Source organism: Urocampus carinirostris, chromosome 11 (assembly GCF_059441175.1).
Source record: "Urocampus carinirostris isolate Australia breed hairy pipefish chromosome 11, RoL_Ucar_1.0, whole genome shotgun sequence".
Lineage (NCBI taxonomy): Eukaryota > Metazoa > Chordata > Actinopteri > Syngnathiformes > Syngnathidae > Urocampus > Urocampus carinirostris.
This window is the reverse complement of record NC_142359.1, coordinates 2,689,238-2,712,744: the sequence shown is the minus strand read 5'-3', so window position 1 is coordinate 2,712,744 and position 23,507 is coordinate 2,689,238. Positions and strand designations below refer to the sequence as shown.

Genomic DNA, 23,507 nt, shown 5'->3' with positions numbered 1-23,507 from the left:
CAGTATTAGTGCTACATAGAGCATGACGCGGCTAGAGATAGAGATAGAGAGAGATAGAGTGATATAGATGTCTAGATTGATGTCTAAATAGATGTCTAGATAGATAGATAGATGGATAGGATAGATGTCTAGATAGAAAGATGTCAAAATAGATAGATGTCTAGATAGATGTCTAGTTAGATAGATAGATGTCTAGATAGATAGATGTCTAGATAGATAGATGTCAAGATAGATGTCTAGATAGATAAATGTCTAGATAGATGTCAAGGTAGATGTCTAGATAGATAGATGTCTAGATAGATAGATAGATGTCTAGATAGATAGATGTCAAGATAGATAGATGTCTAGAGATAGATGTCTAGATAGATAGATGTCAAGATAGATGTCTAGGTAGATAGATGTCTAGATAGATAGATGTCTAGATAGATAGATAGATGTCTAGATAGATAGATGTCAAGATAGATGTCAAGGTAGATGTCTAGATAGATAGATGTCTAGATAGATAGAAGTCAAGATAGATGGATAGATGCCTAGATAGATTGATGTCAAGATAGATAGATGTCTAGATAGATGTCTAGATAGATAGATGACTAGATAGATATATAGATAGATGTCTAGATAGATGTCTAGATAGATAGATGACTAGATAGATATCTAGGTAGATGTCTAGATAGATAGATGTCTAGATAGATGTCTAGATAGATGTCAAGATAGATGAATAGATGTCTAGATAGAAAGATGTCAAGATAGATTTCTAGATAGATAGATAGATTGATGTCTAGATAGATTGATGTCTAGATAGATGGATAGATATTTTATTCAACCCCGTAGGGAAATTCACACTTCCTACAGTATCCTTGTGTTGAAAATGAAATAATAATAAAGTAAAACAAATAGAATACATAAATACCCAATATAACGTGTTGATATAGGGTATTTAAATAGTGCAACGGAAAATACACTCTGTAATAAAATAGGGTAGTATGCAAACATGGGGGTGGGGTTAAAGAGCCTCATGGCATGAGGAAGAAATGATCTCAGTCTGTCCATGGAACAAGACATCCCACCTCTTCATTGAGCTTACCCGTGTGTTGATTGGCCGCCACTGCATCCAATCGGGCGCCTCTAAGGCACAGAAACGATTTATCTTGTTAGGAGGAAAGCAGTAGTTCACTTTTGATGCCGATGTTCTGAAATTCCTTCCTATGCATCGAGACGTCCTACTAATAGGCAGTTTTTATCCAACCTATCACGATCATGCACTAAGTTGAAAGTGGTGAATACTTGAAAATCAGTACCTCCAAGTCTGAGACCATAGTTCATGAAAAGGGTGGCAGACCCTCTCCGGGTTGGGGACAAGATCCTGCCTTAAGTGGAAGAGTCTAAGTGTCCCGGGGTCTTGTTCACGAGGATGGAACCGGAGATCCACAGACGGATCGGTGCAGCATTTGCAGTCATGCGGACACTGTACCGGTCCTTCGTGGTGAAGAAGGAGCTGATACGTAAAACAAAGCTCTCGATTTACGGCTTGATCTACATCCCCACTGAAGGATGCCTTTGCTCTGAAAACGCTGGTCTACTAGTCATTCCAAGAGCCAAGAAGAAATCTGCAGGTCAGAGAGTGTCTCCATTGGGTCCTGGTGCTGTGGAATTCTCTGATTTCTGACATTCCATCTGATACCTCAGTGGAACTGTTTGGATCTAGGCTTAAAACACACTTACATTCGATACCTTAGGAATTACCTATATTTCATGTTACCCTGATTTTAGCTATCCTGTCCCTGTTAGCTTAAGACGTGTTTTTAAGGTTCTGTTGTTAGCATAAAAAATCATGCATGGACTCGCTCCCTCATATCTTTCAGATTTAATTTCCCCCTATGTTCCAGTCCGGAGCCTTTGCTCTGAAAACGCTGGTCTATTTGTGATCCCAAGAGCCAAGAAGAAATACGCAGGTTCGAGAGCCTTTTCCATTCGGGCCCCGGGGAAGTGGAATGCTCTCAGATCAGCCTACGGTAGGGCGTCTCGACAGGTAAGGAAGTTTCGGCAGGACACTGGCCAGCTCCACTCACCTGCTCGTTGCAGAATGCTGAACGATGGCAGCGAGAGCGTCAGAGAGACGAGAGCCGGACCCACAGGACCAGGAAACTCTAGGACACACCTGCAACGTTGAAATGTTCTTATTTTCAGTCGTTGATTGAAAAATGACGATAAAAAGGAAATACGGTACATCCTGATATAGAACACGGCTACAATCAGCATGCCTGGGGGGCCACCATTATCATTACCCTCCAAAAAAAAGGGATTAGGCTTCCGGTGGGGTATTACAAGCCCTCAGTGGCCCCTCCATAGCGACAGGTAGGTGATTCTATGTTTGTGTCCTTCTCTTACCCTCATTTCTTTCTAAAATCTACAAAATGTCAATAAAAAGTAGATTTATTTATCACTTTAAAGGTTTGCAATCATCTAAATAAAATGCATTTCAAATATTAATTTGTGTTTTACCAGTGTCTGAAACTCATGAGAAAAAGTTAGCGGCCACCAGGGGGCAGACAACTCTGAAAAGTTGCCTGCCCAGCCATAAAGTTGCCTGCCCCATTTTTCACAACTTGAAACACAATAAGACGACTCATTGGAAAAAAAAAAACACTGTTGCGTTGCGTCGTCTGCTACGAGCCACGTGAACTCCTCTTTCCACGATGCTTTTAATGTACGTTTACGTTTTCTAGCGTCATACATTTTGTTAGCTTCTTTTGAATCTTTGCTTCTGGGGCTGAGGTTTTGGCCCGATTCCTAGCCACTTCTTCCTTTTTCTTGTGTTCTCTTCGCGTCTACTTTGGAAAATGATATGCAAATGCACGACTTTAGAACATTCGGGGAAGTCCGGAAGCACGAAGTTATTCGATGCAGGCTCCTGATTGGGGATTTGTGCCTGCCACCGGGGACTGGCACAAATTCTAAGTCCTGCAAGCCCCTGGTGACCCGACAATAAAACTTGGAAAACTTTCTAAGTCCTTCGAGCCATTGGTGGCCCGACGAGTCCCCAGAATCCTTCCACTAGTGTCAGCCACAAGTCCCCAAACACCAGCCCGTTTTTATGCCAACAAGTTCCCAAGCACCAGCCCGGTCTTCGACCCACAAATCCCCAAACACAAGCCCGGTCCTTGACCACTAGTGGCGGGGACAATTCCCCCAAAACAAGCCCAGGATTCAAGCCACAAGTCTCCAAGCACCAGCTCGGTCTTCGAACCACAAATCCCCAAACACAAGCCCGGTCTTTGACCGCTGGTGGCTGATTGGCTGGCGAGTATGCAAATTGCCAAGCGAACCGGGATGAATAAAGTACAGTAATCCCTCGGTTAGTGCGGTTAATGGGGACCAAAACCACCCACGAAAAGTGAAAATCCGCGAAGTAGCGACGCCCCTTCAAAAATGCTCACAGTTTTTTTTATTATTATTATTTTTTAGACCCGGTTAATAGGGACCAAAACCACCCTTGAAAAGTGAAAATCTGCGAAGTAGCAAAGCCCCTTCAAAAATTCTTAATTTTTTTACTTTTATTTTTTTATTATTTTATTTTATTATTATCTTTTTTTTTAGACCCGGTTAATGAAGACCAAAACTACCCGCGAAAAGTGAACGTCCGCGAAGTAGCGACCCCCCTTCAAAAATGCTTAAAAATAGATAAATAAATAAATAAAGAAAGAATATATATATATATATATATATATATATATATATATATATTATTTTATTTTATTATAATTTTTTTTTTTAATAGGGACCAAAACCACCCGCAAAAAGTGAAAATCTGCGAAGTAGCGACGCCCCTTCAAAAATGCTTTAAAAAAAATATAGATTTTTTATTTTTTTTTATTTTTTTAATTTATTGATTTATTTATTTTTAGACCCGCGAAGCTCTGAACCCGTCCCACTGTATCTATCCATCTATCTATCTGGACATCTAAATTCCAAAATTTCCAAACAAGACGAAGATTTCGAAATCGGAATTTGTTCGTTTGATTTGAAAAAAGGGCAGCACGGCGGCGCAGTGGTTAGCGCGTGTGCGGCACAGTTCTATGGTCTTGGGAACCTCCTGTGTGGGTTCAAATCCAGCTACCGGACTTCCTGTGCGGAGTTTGTATGTTCTCCCCGTGCTTGCGTGGGTTTCCTCCGGGCACTCCGGTTTCCTCCCACATTCCAAAGACATGCATTTCAGGTGGATTGGTCGGTCCAAATTGTCCCTAGGTGTGAATGAGCGAGTTGTCTGTCCCTGTGTGCCCTGCGATTGGCTGGCAAGCAGTTCAGGGTGTCCCCTGCCCACTGCCCGATGATTGCTGGGATGGGCTCCAGCACCCCCGCGAGGATAAGGACCACATGTGCCGTCCCTTCTCAAGGTTTCTTCATTTTCCTCATGTTGAGGTTTTTGAGTTTTTCCTTGCCCTCATGTTGGTTCCAGATCAGGGGATGGTGTAACAATAGTCTGAAATAATAGTCTGTGCAATAACCTGTGCAGCCCATTGAGACTAAGTGTGATTAAGGGCTATACAAACAAAAATGACTTGACTTGACAAATAAATATGACTTGACTTGAATTACCAGCTGAAAGGACGTTGGCGCCCTCATCTGGCGGTAAAAGTTTTGCACTAATCGAAAGTCTTCCGGCGACGTCAGGACCTCGTTTGCTTCCTCGAAGACGCTACTCTGTCAAACAAAAGGGACAAACTTCACATTAGTTTGAAATAACAAAATTTCCATCAGTCTCGGATCCTTAAGGCCATAGTCTATGATGGTGTGTTCGTTTAGTTCAGGGGTGTCAAACTCATTTGAAAACGGGGGCCACACGATAGAACAAACATTCTGTCGGGGGCCGGACTAGTAGATTCAAGAGAAAGAAAAAGAGAGATAAATAAATAAGAGAAAAAGGGAGGGAAAAGGAGAGAGGGCAGGACAAAGAAAGAAAAAGAGAGAGAGGGAAAGAGCGTGAGAAACAAAAGAGATAAAAAGAAAAGTCGTGAGAGGGAAAAAGAAAGGGAGAGGAAGGAAGAAATCCAAAGAGAAATAGAAAAACAGAAGCCTAGAAAAGAGAAAAGAAAGCACAAAGGGTAGGAAGAGAGAAAGAGAAAAGGGAGAAAATGAAAAAAGGAAGTGAGAGCAAAAGAAGTTAAAAAGACAGAGAGAGAGAAAGAGACAAAGAGCAACAAAGGAAAAGAAAAAGAGACACAGAGAGTGAGAGAAAAGGGGTGGAAAAGAGCGAGAGAGAGCGAGAGAGAGAGAGATAAAGAGAGAAAAAGAGAGAGGAATAAATACAAGTATAGTGTCTTTGTTCGAGGCACCTGGCTTTGGCAACATCACGTTGACAAATTTCAACCTGCAGCTTGTTTTTCTCTTGCGCCTCTCTGAGTGTTGTCCCACGGGCCGGATTCAATCCCTTAGCGGGGGGCCTGACTAAATGACATTTTGTTTCTGTCGCATTTTCTGATCGTTTTGCCGGAGATCAAAGAGATCAAAGCCAGGAGAGAGAGCTTACCACGTGTTGTGAGTCATCATTTTATTCATATTTAGTTTCTTTTGTCTTTTATTAGCATATTCTGTATTGGAGTCATCCAAAAGACATTGAAAGTAATCCAGTTAAAGTAACCCTACCCAACCCTGACCATTTCAATGACAGTAGAGAATTTTATAATGTCGTTTTTTTTTTGCTAAAATTGACATTCTAAAAAAAATACAATGTATACAGGAGGAAGGTTTAACTCATTTGAATGGTAAATGACTTCAGTTTGGATTCCTATCTATCAATCTAAAACTAAGAGAGATTTTTCACTCTTACCACGTGACCTCACCTGAGCGTCCTCATTGGCCGCCCCTGAGGAAACTACAAGATCCAGCGTGTCTTCCAGGATGACGTCACGAGTCACCTGCCTGTCAAATTTCTCGTCACTCATCATACGAAGAGACAATCCTTCTTCCACCTGAAAATACGAAACACACTCAGCCAATCACAGGGAAGTTTACCCGAGCAAGGAAAACACTGACCTCTAGTGGATATTGGCATCCATTTCAAGCTAATTGCTAATTGGCGTGATTCCTGGCATGTCTGAGGCCATGCTTTTGATCACGTGACCGAGCACCGGACATTCGAGTCTCCTTTCAAAATAAAACACTGTGCTATAAAGCAGGGGTGGGCAAAGTATGGCCGGCGGCTTCATCAGGCCTGCGGCAAAAATATTACTACAGAAATACAACGAAATGACTGCAAAACTATTTCAAATATAGTGCTTAAAACGGGCACCTAAAATTATTGCTTTGCTTTTTGTCAGAAAAAACACAAAAAATACGAGTACAGTGATGCCGTAATAAATAATAATAATAATAATATAATAATTTCCTTGTATTGTCATTCTGTGTAACAATGTACACAGAACGAAATGTCGATTGCACCTGACCCGTTGTAGCGAGCCGATGCAGCCGCAGCCAACAGAGGGCGCCGCCGACCACTTTTTAAGTCTTAGGAATGACTCGGCCAGGGCGCGAACCACCGACCTCCCAGTCTCAAAGCGGGCGCCTTACCATCTAAATACCACTACAAAAATACAACTGTAGTAATAGAACAAAAAATAATCAGAAATATTACAAAAATGCTTCTATGGTAATACTCACAAAATACTACTACAGAAATACTACAAAATGACTGCAAAACTAAATCAAATGTAGTACTTAAAACAGGGACCTAATAGTACTACAGTAATGCTATAATACAAAAATACGACTACACAAATGCTACGATAGTAATATGACATAAAATAATTAGAAATATTAAAAAAATGCTACTATGGAAATACTAATGAAAAACTACTACAGAAATACTACAAAAATAATTCAAATATAGTGCTTAAAACAGGGACCTAAAATTATTGCTTTGCTTTTCTTCAGAAAAAAAACACTAAAAAATACCAGTACAGTGATGCTATGATACAAAAATATTACTACACAAATACAACTATAGTAATATAACAAAAAATAATCAGAAATAGTATAAAAATGTTACTATGGTAACACTCACAAAATACTACTACAGAAATACTACAAAATGACTGCAAAACTAAATCAAATTTAGTGTTTAAAACAGGGACCTAATAGTACTACAGTAATGCTATAATACAAAATTACGACCACATGATAGAAATACTACAAAAATACTACCATGGAAATACTCACAAAAAACTACTATTAAAATACTACAAAAATAATTCAAATTTAGTGCCTAAAACAGGGACTTAAATTTATTGTTTTGCTTTCCTTCATAAAAAAAAAATACTATACAAATAGTAGAAAAATACTAGTACAGTGATGCTATAATACATGTATACGACTACACAGATACAACTATAGTAATATAACAAAAAAAATTAAAAATACGACAAAAATGCTTCTATGGAAGTACTCACAAAACACTACACCAGAAATACTACAAAACTACTGCCAAACTAAATCAAATTTAGTGCTTAAAACAGGGACTTACTATATTGTTTTGCTTTCCTTCAGAAAAAATTACTATACAAATAGTAAAAAAAATACTAGTGGAGTGATGCTATAATACATAAATACTACTACACAAATACAACTATAGTAATATAACAAAAATAATTAGAAATACTACAAAAATACGACTATGGAAATATTCATGAAACACTTCTACAGAAATACCACTACAGTAACACTATATTATATATTGATCTCAAGCCTGATCCCCTGAGTCAGCAAAAATCCCCTTTCCTCCTCACGAGTCCTCACAAATAAATTTAAAAAAAACTCAGATTGCTTTGAACTCGGTCCTTCAAATAAAGTCAATTGGTCGGGCTCCTGCTGGTTTGGATTTCTATATCTACAGTCGGTTTGGGCTGTTTTTTTAGGCCTATCTTAGTTAGATAGATAGATGTCTAGAGATAGATAGATAGATGTCTAGATAGATGTCTAGATAGATAGATGTATAGATAGATAGATAGATGTATAGATAGATAGATAGATGTCTAGATAGATGTTTAGATGTGTAGATATAGATCGATAGGTAGAGATAGATAGATGTCTAGATATAGATAGATAGATAGATAGATAGATGGAGATAGATAGAGATAGATAGATGTCTAGAGATAGATAGATAGATGTCTAGATAGATAGATAGATGTCTAGATAGATGTCTAGATAGATAGATGTCTAGATAGATAGATAGATAGATAGATAGATGTCTAGATAGATAGTTAGATAGGGTAATATGCAAATGTAGGGGTGGGGTTTAATGTGGGCTTTTACTCCCCCAGGTGGAGTTAAAGAGCCTCATGGCATGAGGAAGAAATGATCTCCTGTAGTAGGTCTGAAGTTATACCTGCGTGACGAGCGGTGTGATGAAGCCATTGAAGCTTAGGGTGAAGGTCAGCAGCTGATAACACAACGCACACCTGAAATACACACAAACTTCAATCCTGGACATGTCATGATTACTAATGTGAAACACCTGTCACTATTTAAACCCACGTCTATCTGTCACCTGTTGTCAGTCCGTCTGCGAACCTCAGTTTACTCTAGGCAAGCTTTTCGACCCTGACTCCCTCCTGTAAATGGGAGTAAATGGATTGAAAAATAAACTGAAAACATGCAGTAGGCAGCCAGGATAACCGTGAGCCGCGGCAGCTACAAAAGTCATTTGGGAGCCGGCTCTTTTTAGTGAGCCCAGCTGAAAAAGCCGATTCTCTAAAAAAAGTCGGAATTCCCATCTCGACTAAGGACCATTCGAGTTGGATAGAATTTATTAAACTCACTTTATATTGTTTATTGCTGATTGTTTTTTATTACATCGTTGACGGTTTGTTTTTGTTGCACTTCAAGCGCACGATCAATTTGTTTGTTGCCGGTGAGCTACAATAAATATTACAAGGTATGTCTGTTCTTCTCTATTCAACTAACTCGAATACTGCTCAGAATATTCCAAATTTTTTGACATACAATATCTTTTTCAAGTAACGGAAACAGTTCCTTTCCTGATTGTCAAGAACCGAAACAGGAGGAGGACCCAGGTGCGTGGCGTTTCTCACACAAGCTTTGTTTTACGGGAAAGGTGTAGTCATGCACATTAACACAAAATGCCAGTGATTCGGCGATTGCTGGGCGAAAGAAGAAAGACAGAAGTCTGGCGTGGAACACCAGAAAGCCAAAAACTGACGAAATCGATACCAGTTACACAAGACGATACCGGACGGATGGTGTCGATACCGGAGAGAACGGGACTGACAACAGATAGAGGAGAGTGGAGACGGACATCAGACAGGACAAGAATGACAGGAACGATACCAGACACTGGAGACCGGAGACCGAAATCAAAACAGGACGATATAGACGGCAATGATACCGGACAGGATACACAAACGGGATACCGGAGAGAGTCACAACAAAAATGCTACTATGGAAGTATTCAAAAAAACACTACTACAGAAATACTATGAAATGACTGCAAAACTAAATCAAATTTAGTGCTTAAAACAGGGACCGAATACATTGCTTTGCTTTTCTTCAGAAAAAAAACACTAAAAAATACTAGTACAGTGATGCTACAATACATAAATACTACTACACAAATACAACTATAGTAATATAACAAAAAATAATTAGAAATATAACAAAAATGCTAATATGGTAATGCTCACAAAATACTACTACAGAAATACTACAAAATGACTGCAAAACTAAATCATATTTAGTGCTTAAAACAGGGACCTAATAGTACTACAGTAATGCTATAACACAAAAATACGACGACACAAATACTACATTAGTAATATAACAAAAATAATTAGAAATACTACAAAAATACTACTATGGAAATACAAACGAAAAACTACTATAGGAATACGACAAAAATAATTCAAATTTAGTGCCTAAAACAGGGACCTAATATAGTGTTTTGCTTTCCTTCAGAAAAAAATACTATACAAAAAGTAAAAAAAATATTAGTACAGTGATGCTACAATACATAAATACTACGACACAAATACAAGTATAGTAAAATAACAAAAGAATAATTAGAAATATTACAAAAATGCTAATATGGTAATACTCCAACCAGTTCAGGGTGTCCCCTGCCCACTGCCTGAAAATAGCTGGGATGGGCTCCAGCATCCCCGCGACCCTAGTGAGGATAAGCGGTACAGATAATGGATGGATGGATGGATAGTAATACTAACAAAATACTACTACAGAAAAACTACAAAATGACTGCAAAACTAAATCAAATTTAGTGCTTGAAACAGCCAGACGGAGTCAAAACCCACATCTTGCAGGTGCAGAGGTTTGTTGACAGACTGACCAAGGGTGAGTGAGAGCACTGAGCTTAAATTGGAGGGAAGCCAATCAGTCAACGAGCCGCAGCTGGCGCCAATCGGGCGGGGCCAATTGGGCGCCATGGGCAACCGTTACACTGGTAACTAGCTACCATAGAGTAACTTGGTTAATTTTTGTAAGAAGTAGTGAGTAACTATAACTACTGTTTTAAAGTAAGATGCAAAATGAACAACTGATTTGAGAAGTCTGATCTGACAAACGTAATAAGCAATAAATAAGACCTTATTCACCTTTTCCGATTTGCGACCTTCTCATTGGCCGACACCTCCAACACGTGACCGATGACTCTCTTGGCCTGCTCGAGAGCGTCAGGGCGCAGCAACTCTCGAATCTGCGTGCACATAAAGGCGATGACCACCGGGAGGCGACAGAGAGCGGCAAGGCGTGCGGTCACACCTGAGCGGTTCGGGACGTGTGATTGGACGTCAGCGCGGCGACGTCGTGCAGGAAGCAAATCAGAGGCTTCAGTGACGTCACTAACACGAAAACGCTCAATACGGCCACCGGGCCCGGGGGAGGGGCTTGCCTGCGGTCACATGACGGCAACGACCAATGGCACGCGAGCGCATACCTGCACACTGTCACTGACTTGCACACTTACGCATTTACGGGCATCATGGGTAATTCTGTGGAGGAAAAACAGACAAGACTATTCTTAAATTTTGTTTTTATTATTTTATCATTTTATTTCTTTATCAACCCTTTTTGTCATTGTTTGAAAACACGAAAAATTGAGTTTGTACTGAAGGATCGTATAGAAGGATTTTATACAAGTTGCATTTATTGAAGATTTTTCACAGAGAAGGCTTAAGTTCAATGACAGGCCATGCCGTTCCGAATGCGAATGTTTTGTTTAGTTCTGTTAATAACAGGAGACTGACCGAGAAGGCCGGGCACTGATTTGATAATCGCTCGGGCTCCAGACATCGAGGAGACGAGGGGAGTCTCTGGCCCGCCCATGGGAGGAGCCGACACGCCAGCTTGGGAGAGAGACGTGGGTCGAGAGAAGGACTTGAGAAGATCGGAGGAGAAGATCGATCGAGGGACAATCGCGAGAGACACTAATTCGGCTAATTCGATGGAATTCACTTAGTTAAATACTTTAAGAAAATAAATCTGCCCCCGTGTGGAAATGCCGGTCTCTTGTCCGTCTTTTCCCAGAAAGAAACGAGCATGCATTGTTAGGTGAATGGAAGTTATGTTTGGTTAATGGAGTCAGATAACTCATTCGAACAATTTGGTAAACGATATATTTTTAATATTTATTTCCTAACAGTACCAACACAAGATTGTAAATGCAAATATTTAGCATCTTTCAAAAGACCCTTTTCCAGCCTATGTCGTCACCGGATCAGCACGGGATGCGTGCGCATAGTTGACTCAAAACAGTGGGAGTAGGAGTACAAGTTTGAATAGAGCGAGGGAAGATTTGTACGTTGAGTTTTTGAGTCGCAAGTTTACAAAATTTGCTAGTGTAAACTGGCATGAATTCTGCCGTTCTGCTTCAACAATGCGCCTGCATCATCACCGGATCACCACAAGATGCGTACGCATTGTTTACCCAAACAGCAGGAGGTGAGTTTGAATAGAGCAAGGGAAGATTTGTATGTTGAGTTGCGTTTTTAGAGTGGCAATTTTACAAAAGTTGCTGGTGTAAAGTGGCATGAATTCTGCCATTCTGCTTCAACAATGCGCCTGCATCATCACCGGATCACCACATGATGCGTGCGCTTTGTTTACCCAAACAGCAAGAGGTGAGTTTGAATAGAGCAAGGGAAGATGTGTATGTTGAGTTGCGTTTTTAGAGTGGCAATTTTACAAAAGTTGCTAGTGTAAACTGGCATGAATTCTGCCGTTCTGCTTCAACAATGCGCCTGCATCATCACCGGATCACCACAAGATGCGTACGCATTGTTTACCCAAACAGCAGGAGGAGTAGTTTGAATAGAGCAAGGGAAGATTTGTATGTTGAGTTGCGTTTTTAGAGTGGCAATTTTACAAAAGTTGCTAGTGTAAACTGGCATGAATTCTGCCGTTCTGCTTCAACAATGCGCCTGCATCATCACCGGATCACCACATGATGCGTGCGCTTTGTTTACCCAAACAGCAAGAGGTGAGTTTGAATAGAGCAAGGGAAGATGTGTATGTTGAGTTGCGTTTTTAGAGTCGCAATTTTACAAAAATTGCTAGTGTAAACTGGCATGAATTCTGCCGCTCTGCTTCAACAATGCGCCTGCATCATCACCGGATCACCACAAGATGCGTACGCATTGTTTACCCAAACAGCAGGAGGAGTAGTTTGAATAGAGCAAAGGAAGATTTGTATGTTGAGTTCCGTTTTTAGAGTGGCAATTTTCCAAATTTGCTGGTGTAAAGTGGCATGAATTCTGCCGTTCTGCTTCAACAATGCGCCTGCATCATCACCGGATCACCACATGATGCGTGCGCTTTGTCTACCCAAACAGCAGGAGGAGTAGTTTGAATAGAGCAAGGGAAGATTTGTATGTTGAGTTGCGTTTTTAGAGTGGCAATTTTACAAAAGTTGCTAGTGTAAACTGGCATGAATTCTGCCGTTCTGCTTCAACAATGCGCCTGCATCATCACCGGATCACCACATGATGCGTGCGCTTTGTTTACCCAAACAGCAAGAGGTGAGTTTGAATAGAGCAAGGGAAGATGTGTATGTTGAGTTGCGTTTTTAGAGTCGCAATTTTACAAAAATTGCTAGTGTAAACTGGCATGAATTCTGCCATTCTGCCTCCGCGCAAAGCTTGGCCGCATCACACTTGTTTAAATACATGGACAGGTGTCTATAAGAAAGGATGAAAAACTAGTGAGTTCTGGAAGGACAGCTGATGAAGAAGTTACCTTTCATCACAGCAGACAGCGCCTCCAACAGACCAGGGATTAGGTTAACCTGACACACAAAATTAATTACATACACAGAAGGTGGACCGTGATTGGATGGGAGCATCGGACGACCTCACCCTTTGGTGCGAGGCGAGGTGCGAGGACGCCAACTTCTCCTCACAGATTTCCTCCGACGAGCTCAAGCACACCATCAGCATCCAAGGGCTGTCTCCTGTAACCATGACGACAGAGGAAATGTCTCAGAAATTACAGACTAGTTCACCCAGAAACATTTTCTTTACGACAGAAAAACAAGAAAAGGAAGGAACAATTTTGGGAACAAAGTCCTGGAATCAGAAATTGCGGCCAACAATGTCACGACCAGAACAGAGACAGAACACACTTGCGTTGCATATAAATGCTGAAAAGAAGGGGACCAAGTACAGAGCCTTGAGGAATGCCACAAGTAAAAGGCTCAGAACGGAAACAGGACCCAATTGCGTTGCGTTTTTCACAAGTTTTATTGGAAGAGGAAGCTCGCTGGACTCGGGAAGCGAGTCGCTTCGGTACTCGGGTTGTGCTCCGACCGCGGAAGTGGAAGTGGGTCGGTAGCCGGGGCAGGAGAGCAAAAACGTGGTCGGGAGCGAGTCGTAATTCAGGATAGGGGAGAAGACGTGGTCGGGGAGAAAAAAAAGTCAAAAGCCGGGACGGGAGAGCAGACGTGATCCGGATCAAACACAGGTCGAAGCTGGGAACAGACGGGAGCAAAAAACGGGACAGGTGGGAGTCAGGGCTGAAAAAGGCTTGCCTTGTGTTCACTGAGGTTTGCAGACGGACTGACAACGGGGGATTGACAAATAGTGACAAGGAGCCGATCAGAACCTGCGGGCACAGCGGAGTCACATCAGTAATCATGACAAACAAAAAAAACGAAGGTTCTTTGTGTCTAACTTTCTAGAGCAGCCAGCAGGATGAGAAAGAGAGGGGAAAAAAACTAGAGTGGGCCAAAACAGGAAGTGGCTTGTCCAAACAAAAGAGTCAAAATATGAGGTTGGAACATGTGGAAACCGTTTGGAAACATCCGGTGCACCCGTTTCCATGACGACGACACACAGGGTTGTGTTGTTCCCGTCTGAAGTCTTTCAGTTGTATTTGCGTTGTTGGTTTATACATCGATTTATTTCAGTTGATGTACATTTTAGTGTGTATTGAAGTACGTTTTGTGTGTTGAGGATTTTTTTGGGGGTGTACTTACGTACGTTTTATGTGTTTACATAAGATTTGTGTGCATTTACATTGGTTTTAGTGCGTGTTTACGTACGTTTAATGTGTATATGTACGTTTTTGTGCATGTTTACGTACGTTGAATGCGCATTCGTACGTTTTTGTGCGTGATTACATTCATTTTAGTGCGTGTTTACGTACGTTTTGTGAGTTTACATACGATTTGTGTGCATTTACATTAGTTTTAGCACGTGTTTACGTACGTTTTATGTGTATTCGTACGTTTTTGTGCATGTTTACGTACGTTTTATGCGCATTCGTATGTTTTTGTGCGTGATTACATTCATTTTAGTGCGTGTTTACGTACGTTTTGTGAGTTTACATACATTTTGTGTGTTTACATACGATTTGTGTGCATTTACATTAGTTTTAGCACGTGTTTACGTACGTTTTATGTGTATTCGTACGTTTTTGTGCGTGTTCACTTACGTTTTATGTGTATACATACATTTTTGCGGGTGTTTACATATGTTTTATGTGTATACGTACGTTTTTGTGCATGTTTACGTACGTTTTATGCGCATTCGTACGTTTTTGTGCGTGATTACATTCATTTTAGTGCGTGTTTACGTACGTTTTGTGTGTTTACATACATTTTGTGTGTTTACATACGATTTGTGTGCATTTACATTAGTTTTAGCACGTGTTTACGTATGTTTTATGTGTATTCGTACGTTTTTGTGCATGTTTACGTACGTTTTATGCGCATTCGTATGTTTTTGTGCATATTTACATTAGTTTCTGTGTGTGTTTACGTACGTTTTATGCGTATACGTACGTTTTTGTGCGTGTTCACTTACGTTTTATGTGTTTATGTACGATTTTGTGCGTGTTTCCACATGTTTTCTGTATATGTACGTTTTGTGCGTGTTTGCATACGTTTTATGTGTATACGTATGTTTTTGTGCATGTATACGTACGTTTTATGCGCATTCGTACGTTTTTGTGCATGTTTACATTTGTTTTTTGCATGTTTACGTAAGTTTTATGCATATACGTACATTTTTGTGCGTATTTACGTACGTTTTATGTGTATACGCACATTTTTGTGGGTGTTTACATATGTTTTACGTGTATATGTACGTTTTTGTGCATGTTTACGTACGTTTTATGCGCATTTGTACGTTTTTGTGCGTGATTACATTCATTTTAGTGCGTGTTTACGTACGTTTTGTGTGTTTACATACATTTTGTGTGTTTACATACGATTTGTGTGCATTTACATTAGTTTTAGCACGTGTTTACGTACGTTTTGTGTGTATTCGTACGTTTTTGTGCATGTTTATGTACATTTTATGCGCATTCGGACGTTTTTGTGCATGTTTACATTCGTTTTTTTGCGTGTTTACGTACGTTTTATGTGTATACATACATTTTTGTGGGTGTTTACATATGTTTTATGTGTATACGTACGTTTTTGTGCGTGTTTACGTACATTTATGTGTATATGTACGTTTTTGTGCATGTTTACGTATGTTTTATGCGCATTCGTACGTTTTTGTGCGTGTTCACTTACGTTATATGTGTTTACGCACGATTTTGTGAGTGTTTCCACATGTTTTGTGTATATGTACGTTTTGTGCATGTTTGCATACGTTTTATGTGTATACGTATGTTTTTGTGCCTGTTTACAGACACATGACAGGATTGATATTGAAACAGGATATTGAAATTAAACAGGACAAACTAGACGGGAACGAAACTGGAAACTGATATCAAACAACGGGACAGACAGGATTGATATTGAAACAGGATATTGAAATTAAAAGGGACAAACTAGACAGGAACAAAAACTGGAGAGAATAATAAACAGGACAAAATAGACGAGAACAAAACTGGAAAAAAATATTAAACAGGACAAAATAAACGGGAACAATACCGGACAGGAAGTACCAACAGGAAACAAGACTGAGTCAGAACCCACGTCTTGCGGGGCACAGGTTCGTTGACGGACTGACAAAGGAAAAGTGAGAGCAATGAGCTTAAATAGAAGGAAAGCCAACGAGCTGCAGCTGGCGCCACACGGGCGGGGCCGATTGGGCGCCATGGTAACCATGACAATATATTATTTTCATATTATCATGTTTACAATAGTCATAGATTTAACCCAAAAAACAAGAGGGGGTTTACATTTTTGCAAGGCTGCTTTTCGGGGCATCAGGACTACAGTGTCACATTGAACTCAGAGGAGACGGGAATCAAACCTGTGACCTCTCGGTCCCAAGCCGAGCACAAAAAGTGTGTGTGTAGTGCGAAAGCAAAAATCCATTACCGTGCTGGGCGTGGGTCGAGGTTCGCACGTGGAAGTGGAGGCGGGACAGGACTCGCTGGTACAACTGGACCTCGCTGTCACTCATCTGCCGTCGACCAATCACCAGCGCCGCCCACTGATCAACCTTTGACCCAGGAAATACCTGACGGAATGTAAAAAGACAAAACTGAAATATTTAAATATGTCATTTATGCCATAAATACAAAATGTGTGTATTATTAGTCTTCTATTTATTTCGACCGCTGGTGTCAAAGAGGCGGCCCGCGGGCCAGATCAGGCCCGCTGAGGGATTGAATCCGGCCCGCGAGACAACACTCAGAGAAGCGCAAGAGAAAAACAAGCTGCAGGTTGAAATATGTCAACTTGATGTTGCCAAAGCCAGGTGCCTCCAACAAAGACACTGTACTTCTCTCTCTCTCTCTCTTTCTTTTCCACCCCGTTTCTCCCACTCTGTCTTTTTCACTCTCTGTCTTTATAACTTCATTTGCTCTAACTTCCTTTTTTACCTTTTCTCTCTTTTCTCTTTCTCTCTTCCTACCCTTCGCGCTTTCTTTTCTCTTTTCTCTCCTTCTGTCTTTCTATTTCCCTTTGGATTTCTTTCTTCCTCTCCCTTTCTTTTCCCCCTCTCCCAGGACTTTTTATCTTTTGTTTCTCACGCTCTCTCCCACTCTCTCTTTTTCTTTCTTTGTCCCGCCCTCTCTCTCCTTTTCCCTCCCTCTTTCTCTTATTTCTTTCTCTCTCTTTTTCTTTCTCTTTAATCTACTCGTCCGGCCCCCGACAGAATATTTGTTCAATCTTGTGCCCCCCCCGCCCCCGAGTTAAAATGAGTTTGACACCCCTGATTTATGACTATTCCATTTATTTAGACCCGTGGTGTCAAACAGGCAGCCCGCGGGCCAGACCAGGTCCGCTAAGTGATTGAATCTGGCCCGCGAGACAACACTCAGAGAAGCGCAAGAGAAAAACGAGCTGCCGGTTGAAACACGTCCACTTGATGTTGCCAAAGCCGGGTGCCGCTCACAAACGCTGTACTTGCTCTCTCTTTTTCTCTTTCTTTGTTCTTCTTTTTTTCTCTCTGTCTTTTTAGCTTATTTTGCTCCCTCTTCCTTTTCTTTTCTCTCTTTCTCCCTTTTGCTTTCCCCTTCTCTCTTTCTCCTTCTCTCTTTCTATTTTTCTATTTCTCTTTAGATTTCTTTCCTTCTTTTTCTTTCCCCCCTATCACTATTTCTCTTTTTATCTCTTTTGTTTCTCTCGTTCTCTCTCTCTTTTCTCTATCTACCTTTCTCTCCCTCTTTCTCTTTCTCCCTTTCTCTCTTTCTTTGTCCAACCCCCACTCTTTTTCTTTCTCTCTAATCTACTAGTCCGGCCCCCAAGAGAATGTTTGTTCTATCACGTGGCCCTCGAGTTCAAATGAGTTAGACACACCTGATTTAGACGAACTTATCTAACTTCTAGGGCAGCACGGCGGCACAGTTCTGAGGTCATGTGATCGAACCTCCTGTGTGGATTTTGCATGTTCTCCCCGTGCTTGCGTGGGTTTCCTCCCACGTTCCAAAAACATGCATGTCAGGTTAATTGGCTGGTCCAAATTGTCCCTAGGTGTGAATGAGCGAGCGAGTTGTCTGTCCCTGTGTGCCCTGTTACTGGCTGGCAACCAGTGTCCCCTGCCTGAAGATGGCTGCAATGGGCTCCAGCACCCCCGCGACCCTACTGAGGATAAGCGGTGCAGATAATGGATGGATAGTAAATAGATATTAACCACAATTAATATTTTACATTCAACACTTTAAACCAAACTGTAAGTTCTTACCTGTCATAAAACCTAAAACTAATCCAGTAGCCTTTCTTCCCTCTGCCTAACAGTATAAGAGCTACAAGACACATCAAGTTCAGCTCATGAGGAGATGTAATCAGTTCAAGACCTGAATCTCATGTGGACAGCATTTTGACTCCTTCCCTTCTTCACTACAAACAATTGATACACAGTCAAGGTAGCCACCGGTTTGGGGTCTGTATTGCTAAAGCTAACTGGCGCTATGCTAGATTCATGCAATTCGCATCGTCGTTGTAGTTTAGAGCGTCCCATTGGTTGCACCACATGCCCTTATCCATTTTCTTCTGTAACATCCTCAGTGTTCATTTGAGCTGTAAAAAGTGATGGGTCCCGGGGACTTGCATGCTCAAAAATCTACGGGTCCCAACTGAGATCTATGGCTCCCCAAAATTTAGTCTTATCGCGGTTTAAATTGTAAATCGGCGACAAATATATAATATAAATCTATATATTCATTCAGTTTTAAACATCACAGTTTATTGGTAATACAAATCAGTTATCACTTCACAATAATTGTAACGGGTGTAATAATAACTTTTGTTTTATTGAAATTCCTGCTGAAATATGTGTATAGTTTTTGGTAAATGTCCTGCAATGATGAGTCCAACAGTGCCATCTGCTGGTATGGGGTGGGGTTTGGTTTTGGCTTTTGACATGTGACTGGGAGGCGGGGTTTGTTGGCAGTCTTACCAGAGAGAACTGCAATGGTAAGACACATTTTTTGGTGCTCCACAAAAGAAGTTAATTTTAAACATTATAACCCCAGCTGACAAATCTCTCAACATGCACAGTAATGTGATTGATATTGTCAAGCGTTTTAGGTTTATTTTCGTTTTGTTTCTGTTTTACTAAATATGAATTCCCCTTGTAGAGATCAAAGAGATCAAAGCCAGCAGAAAATCTAATGTTGTGACTCATCCATTTGCAGGTAAATTGTACCCGTTTTTAAACTCATTATTGTTTTTATTTCTATTTTCTTATATACATTAAAAAAGGATGATGTTGGTTAAAATTCAGACGAAAGAAAAATATGTTGAATCCATTGTAAACGTTAAAAATCCACTATATGATCTCTTGTTAAAAGTATCTTGTTAAAATGTAAAGATGTAAAAATGTATTGTGACTAAGGGCTGTACAAATAAAAATGACTTGACTTGACTATTCTAAAATGTATTTTATGTAAAGTGAAAAGAAAGCTCTTTGATATGCTTTGTTGGCAGTCTTACCAGAGAGAACTGCAATGAGATCAAAGAGATCAAAGCCAGCAGAAAAGCTAATGTTGTGACTCATCCATTAGCAGAAACTGTAATAATAAAAGCCTCATCATCCAGTCCAGCGTGAATGTGGATCTTTGGTGGGACAGGTACACCGCGGTTACATTGGTGCCGTGTTGCACATTATACGAAATAATATTGCTGAAATAATTATTTTAATCTATATTTTCATTCAGTTTTAATCATCACAGTTTATTGGTAATACAAAGCAAGTTATCATTTCAGATTTTTCAGTTCATATATTCTTCGTGGTTTGCTGTCCCGCCACAGTTGTAATGCCTTCTCAAGGTCCAATCCATTATCATCCCCCTCATAGCATCACCAGGAATCTAATTGAGTCCATTTGGGCAGAAAAGTCCTTTTCTTGCTAGGAGTATTCTTTTGTTTATTGTCTTTCGTCGAATCGTTGGCTTCAACACACGTGTTTTCCTTGCCTCCACGATCTTCCGAAGAATTTCTCTGCTGTTTTTTCATGCCGGAATTATTGCCGTTGTTATCACTTTCTGCATTATGTTTCAAATTATTACTGACACTAAAGAAATGACCAATTTTGTGTTGATTTTCGCCTTCCCTCGCCGGCAAGCACCACAACAATGACGTCATCTCGAAGCAACGAGATCTCGTTGGCAGAGATCGGCGTGCGGACGAAAACTCGAATCGCGAGACCAAAACAACAATGGCGGATCTGCCTGCTGAAAAGTTTGTAATGCGGTAAATCTTTGTTTAAAAAAAAAAGTAATCAGGTAATGATGTCAATTTTGTGTCCAAAAAGTTGCGTCCCAGCAAAAATCATACGTCTAGGACGCAGGGACGCGAGCAAACCAGAACACGGAATCCTCTTCTAGGCTATTTTCAAGGCTATTTTCTACTGTTATTTCACCTGTTACTTCACCTGTCCACAATATTCCTGTGGTGTGGAATCCGGGCAGCACCTGTCGCCGTTGAGACACGGGATCCTGGACAGGCAGCGAAATCTTGAGGAGGTTTACCACTAAGGTTCCAAATTTGGTTTAGCAGGGTCCACAGTGCTGAAACTTGGTTTTTGGAATATTACATCACTTGCCTCCAAAGCTTTACTAGTTTATGACCTAGTTCACAGGTGTCAAACTGGCGTCCCGCGGGCCAGATCAGGCCCGCTAAGGGATTGAATCCGGCCGGCGAGACAACACTCAGAGAAGCGCAAGAGAAAAACAAGCTGCAGGTTGAGATATGTCAACTTGATGTTGCCAAGGACAGGTGCCTCCAACAAAGACACTCTACTTGTATTTATTTACCTCTCTCTCTTTTTCTCACTTTCTCTTTCTCGCTCTCTCCTCTCTCTTTCTATTGTTCTCACTCTCTTACTCTCTCTCGTCATCTGGCGCTCTCTCTCTCTCATCATCTGGTTCTCGTCATCTGGCTCTCTGGCTGTCTCTCTTGTCATCTGTCTCTCTCTGTCTCTCTCTCGCTCTTGACATCTGTCTCTCTCTCTCTTTTGCTCTTGTCATCTGTCTCTCCCTCTCTCTTTCTCTCTCGTCATCTGTCTCTCTCGTTACTGGCTCTCTCGTCATCTGTCTCTCTCTCTCTCGTCATCTGTCTCGCTCTCTCGTCATCTGTCTCTCGCTCTCGCTACTGGCTCTCTCGTCATCTGTCTCTCTCTCTCTCTTGATGTTGCCAAAGAAAGGTACCTCGAACAAAGACACTGTACTTGTATTTAGCTTTCTCTCGCTCTCTCTTTTCCACACCTTTTCTCCCACTGTCTCTTTCACTCTCTGTGTCTTTTAACCTCTTTTGCTCTCACTTCTTTTTTCCTTTTCTCCTTCTCTCTTCATACCCTTCACGCTTTCTTTTCTCTTTTCTCTCCTGTCTTTCTATTTCTCTTTGGATTTCTTTCTTCCTCTCCCTTTCTTTTCCCCCTCTCTCACGACTTTTTGTTTTTTCACGCTCTCTCTCTTTTTTTTTTTTCTTGAAAAAGTTGTCGGCCACCCGGGCGGAGACATTTTGTCAGTTCTACGCCCGACGTAAAAAATGCACGCCGCGGGCGTCCAGACAGACGTTATTTCAGACACTGACATATGTTAAAAAAAATACATGTTTATATGATAGTTTGTTTTTTAGGTAATTATTTAAATCAATTTGGTTGGTGTCTAAGTGTGTGTGTGTGTGTGTGTGAGAATGGGTAAGTGTGAAGCACATTGTAAAGCGCTTTGGGAGGTCTTCATTGACTTGAAAAGCGCTATAGAAGCGCAGACCTTTAACCATTTAGCATCTTGATTATCCTCAAAACGTTTGGAGGCTGACTCCCTATTGGTGTGTGAGTGTGTGTGTGAATGGGTAAGTGAGAAGCACATTGTAAAGCGCTTTGAGAGGTCTTCATTGACTTGAAAAGCACTATAGGAATACATTTACTATTTAATGCGGTTTACTTTTGTCACTGTTGTTTGTGTTTTCGCATGGCCCCTTTAAGACAGGACGTGAAGCGAGATGCTTTGAAGTAGTGTGCTTTGAGGTCAGTATGTGTGCACGCGAACGGGGTGAGTTGCGACCAACAGTAACTATTGTAGTACTTTGTTATCCGATTAGCACAGAGACTTAATCAACAACTGAAAGCATTATTGTTCATCAAGGGGTATTACTCCCGGTATCTCTTCTGTAATAACAAGTCAAGTCTTGTTTATTTGTGACACCCTTAATCACAAAGAGTCTCAAAGGACTGCACAGACTATTGTAGACTACAGACTATTATTACGCCATCCCCTGATCTAAAACCTACATGAGGGCAAGGAAAAACTTAAAAACATGTCAAGTCATGTTAAAATTGTACAGCCCCTAATCTCAAGGAGTCTCAAAGGGCTGCACAGACCACCGATTACAGTAAACTACAGACTATTGTGACACCATCCCCTGATCTAAAACCAACATGAGGGCAAGGAAAAACTCAAAAACCTCAGGATGAGTCAAGTCATGTTTATTTGTGACGCCCATAATCACAACAAGTCTAAAATGCTTGCAGAGACCACAGATTATAGCAAACTACAGACTATTGTGACACCATCCCCTGATCTAAAACTGACATGAGGGCAAGGGAAAACTCAAAAACTTCAGGATAAGTCAAGTCATGTTAATTTGTTTCGCCCTTAATCACAAGGAGTCTCAAAGGGCTGCACCGTCATGTCCTCCACGGTTGTCATGGTGCCCAGCTGGCCCCGCCCCTTGACACCGGCTGACCTGCATTTTCCTGATTACTCCTATGGGTACTTAAACGCTCCTTTTGGAGCTGCCCTTTGCCAGATCACTGTTTACCCTTGTTGAAAACCTGTTCATGCCTGTTTGATACCTGTTTATTCTTGTTGGACTTTGTTGCACTTCGATGTAACATTCTGAGATATTCCTGCAAATTCTGTTTAATCCCGTTAAATGCCTAGTCTGTAGTTTTGCCTGCATTTGAGCCTGCTTTCTTTTGTTTTTGGTCTGTTTGTGTGTTGGACAACTTTTCTTTTTCAATTAAAGTGACAGATCGTCTACGCAAATGAGTTCCAACTTCCTGATTCCCGACCCGTTTCGTGACATGAACAGACCACAGATTATAGCAAACTACAGACTATAATGACACCATCCCCTGATC

General features: G+C 40.9%; 1 protein-coding gene across 1 annotated transcript in view; it reads right to left on the bottom strand.

Moving 5' to 3' along the window:
• cped1 (cadherin-like and PC-esterase domain containing 1) overlaps nucleotides 1–23,507 on the bottom strand; it is a 44,429-nt gene that overhangs the window by 19,751 nt on the left and 1,171 nt on the right. The window contains exons 2-11 of the mRNA XM_088348106.1: nucleotides 16,796–16,937; nucleotides 13,377–13,471; nucleotides 13,240–13,306; nucleotides 10,786–10,967; nucleotides 10,620–10,720; nucleotides 8,381–8,453; nucleotides 5,841–5,969; nucleotides 4,597–4,701; nucleotides 2,070–2,158; nucleotides 1,085–1,125 (exon numbers count right to left, since the gene is read on the bottom strand). Of these exons, the coding sequence (XP_088204232.1) occupies nucleotides 1,085–1,125; nucleotides 2,070–2,158; nucleotides 4,597–4,701; nucleotides 5,841–5,969; nucleotides 8,381–8,453; nucleotides 10,620–10,720; nucleotides 10,786–10,967; nucleotides 13,240–13,306; nucleotides 13,377–13,471; nucleotides 16,796–16,937 (1,024 nt within the window). The remainder of the gene's footprint in view (nucleotides 1–1,084; nucleotides 1,126–2,069; nucleotides 2,159–4,596; nucleotides 4,702–5,840; nucleotides 5,970–8,380; nucleotides 8,454–10,619; nucleotides 10,721–10,785; nucleotides 10,968–13,239; nucleotides 13,307–13,376; nucleotides 13,472–16,795; nucleotides 16,938–23,507) is intronic.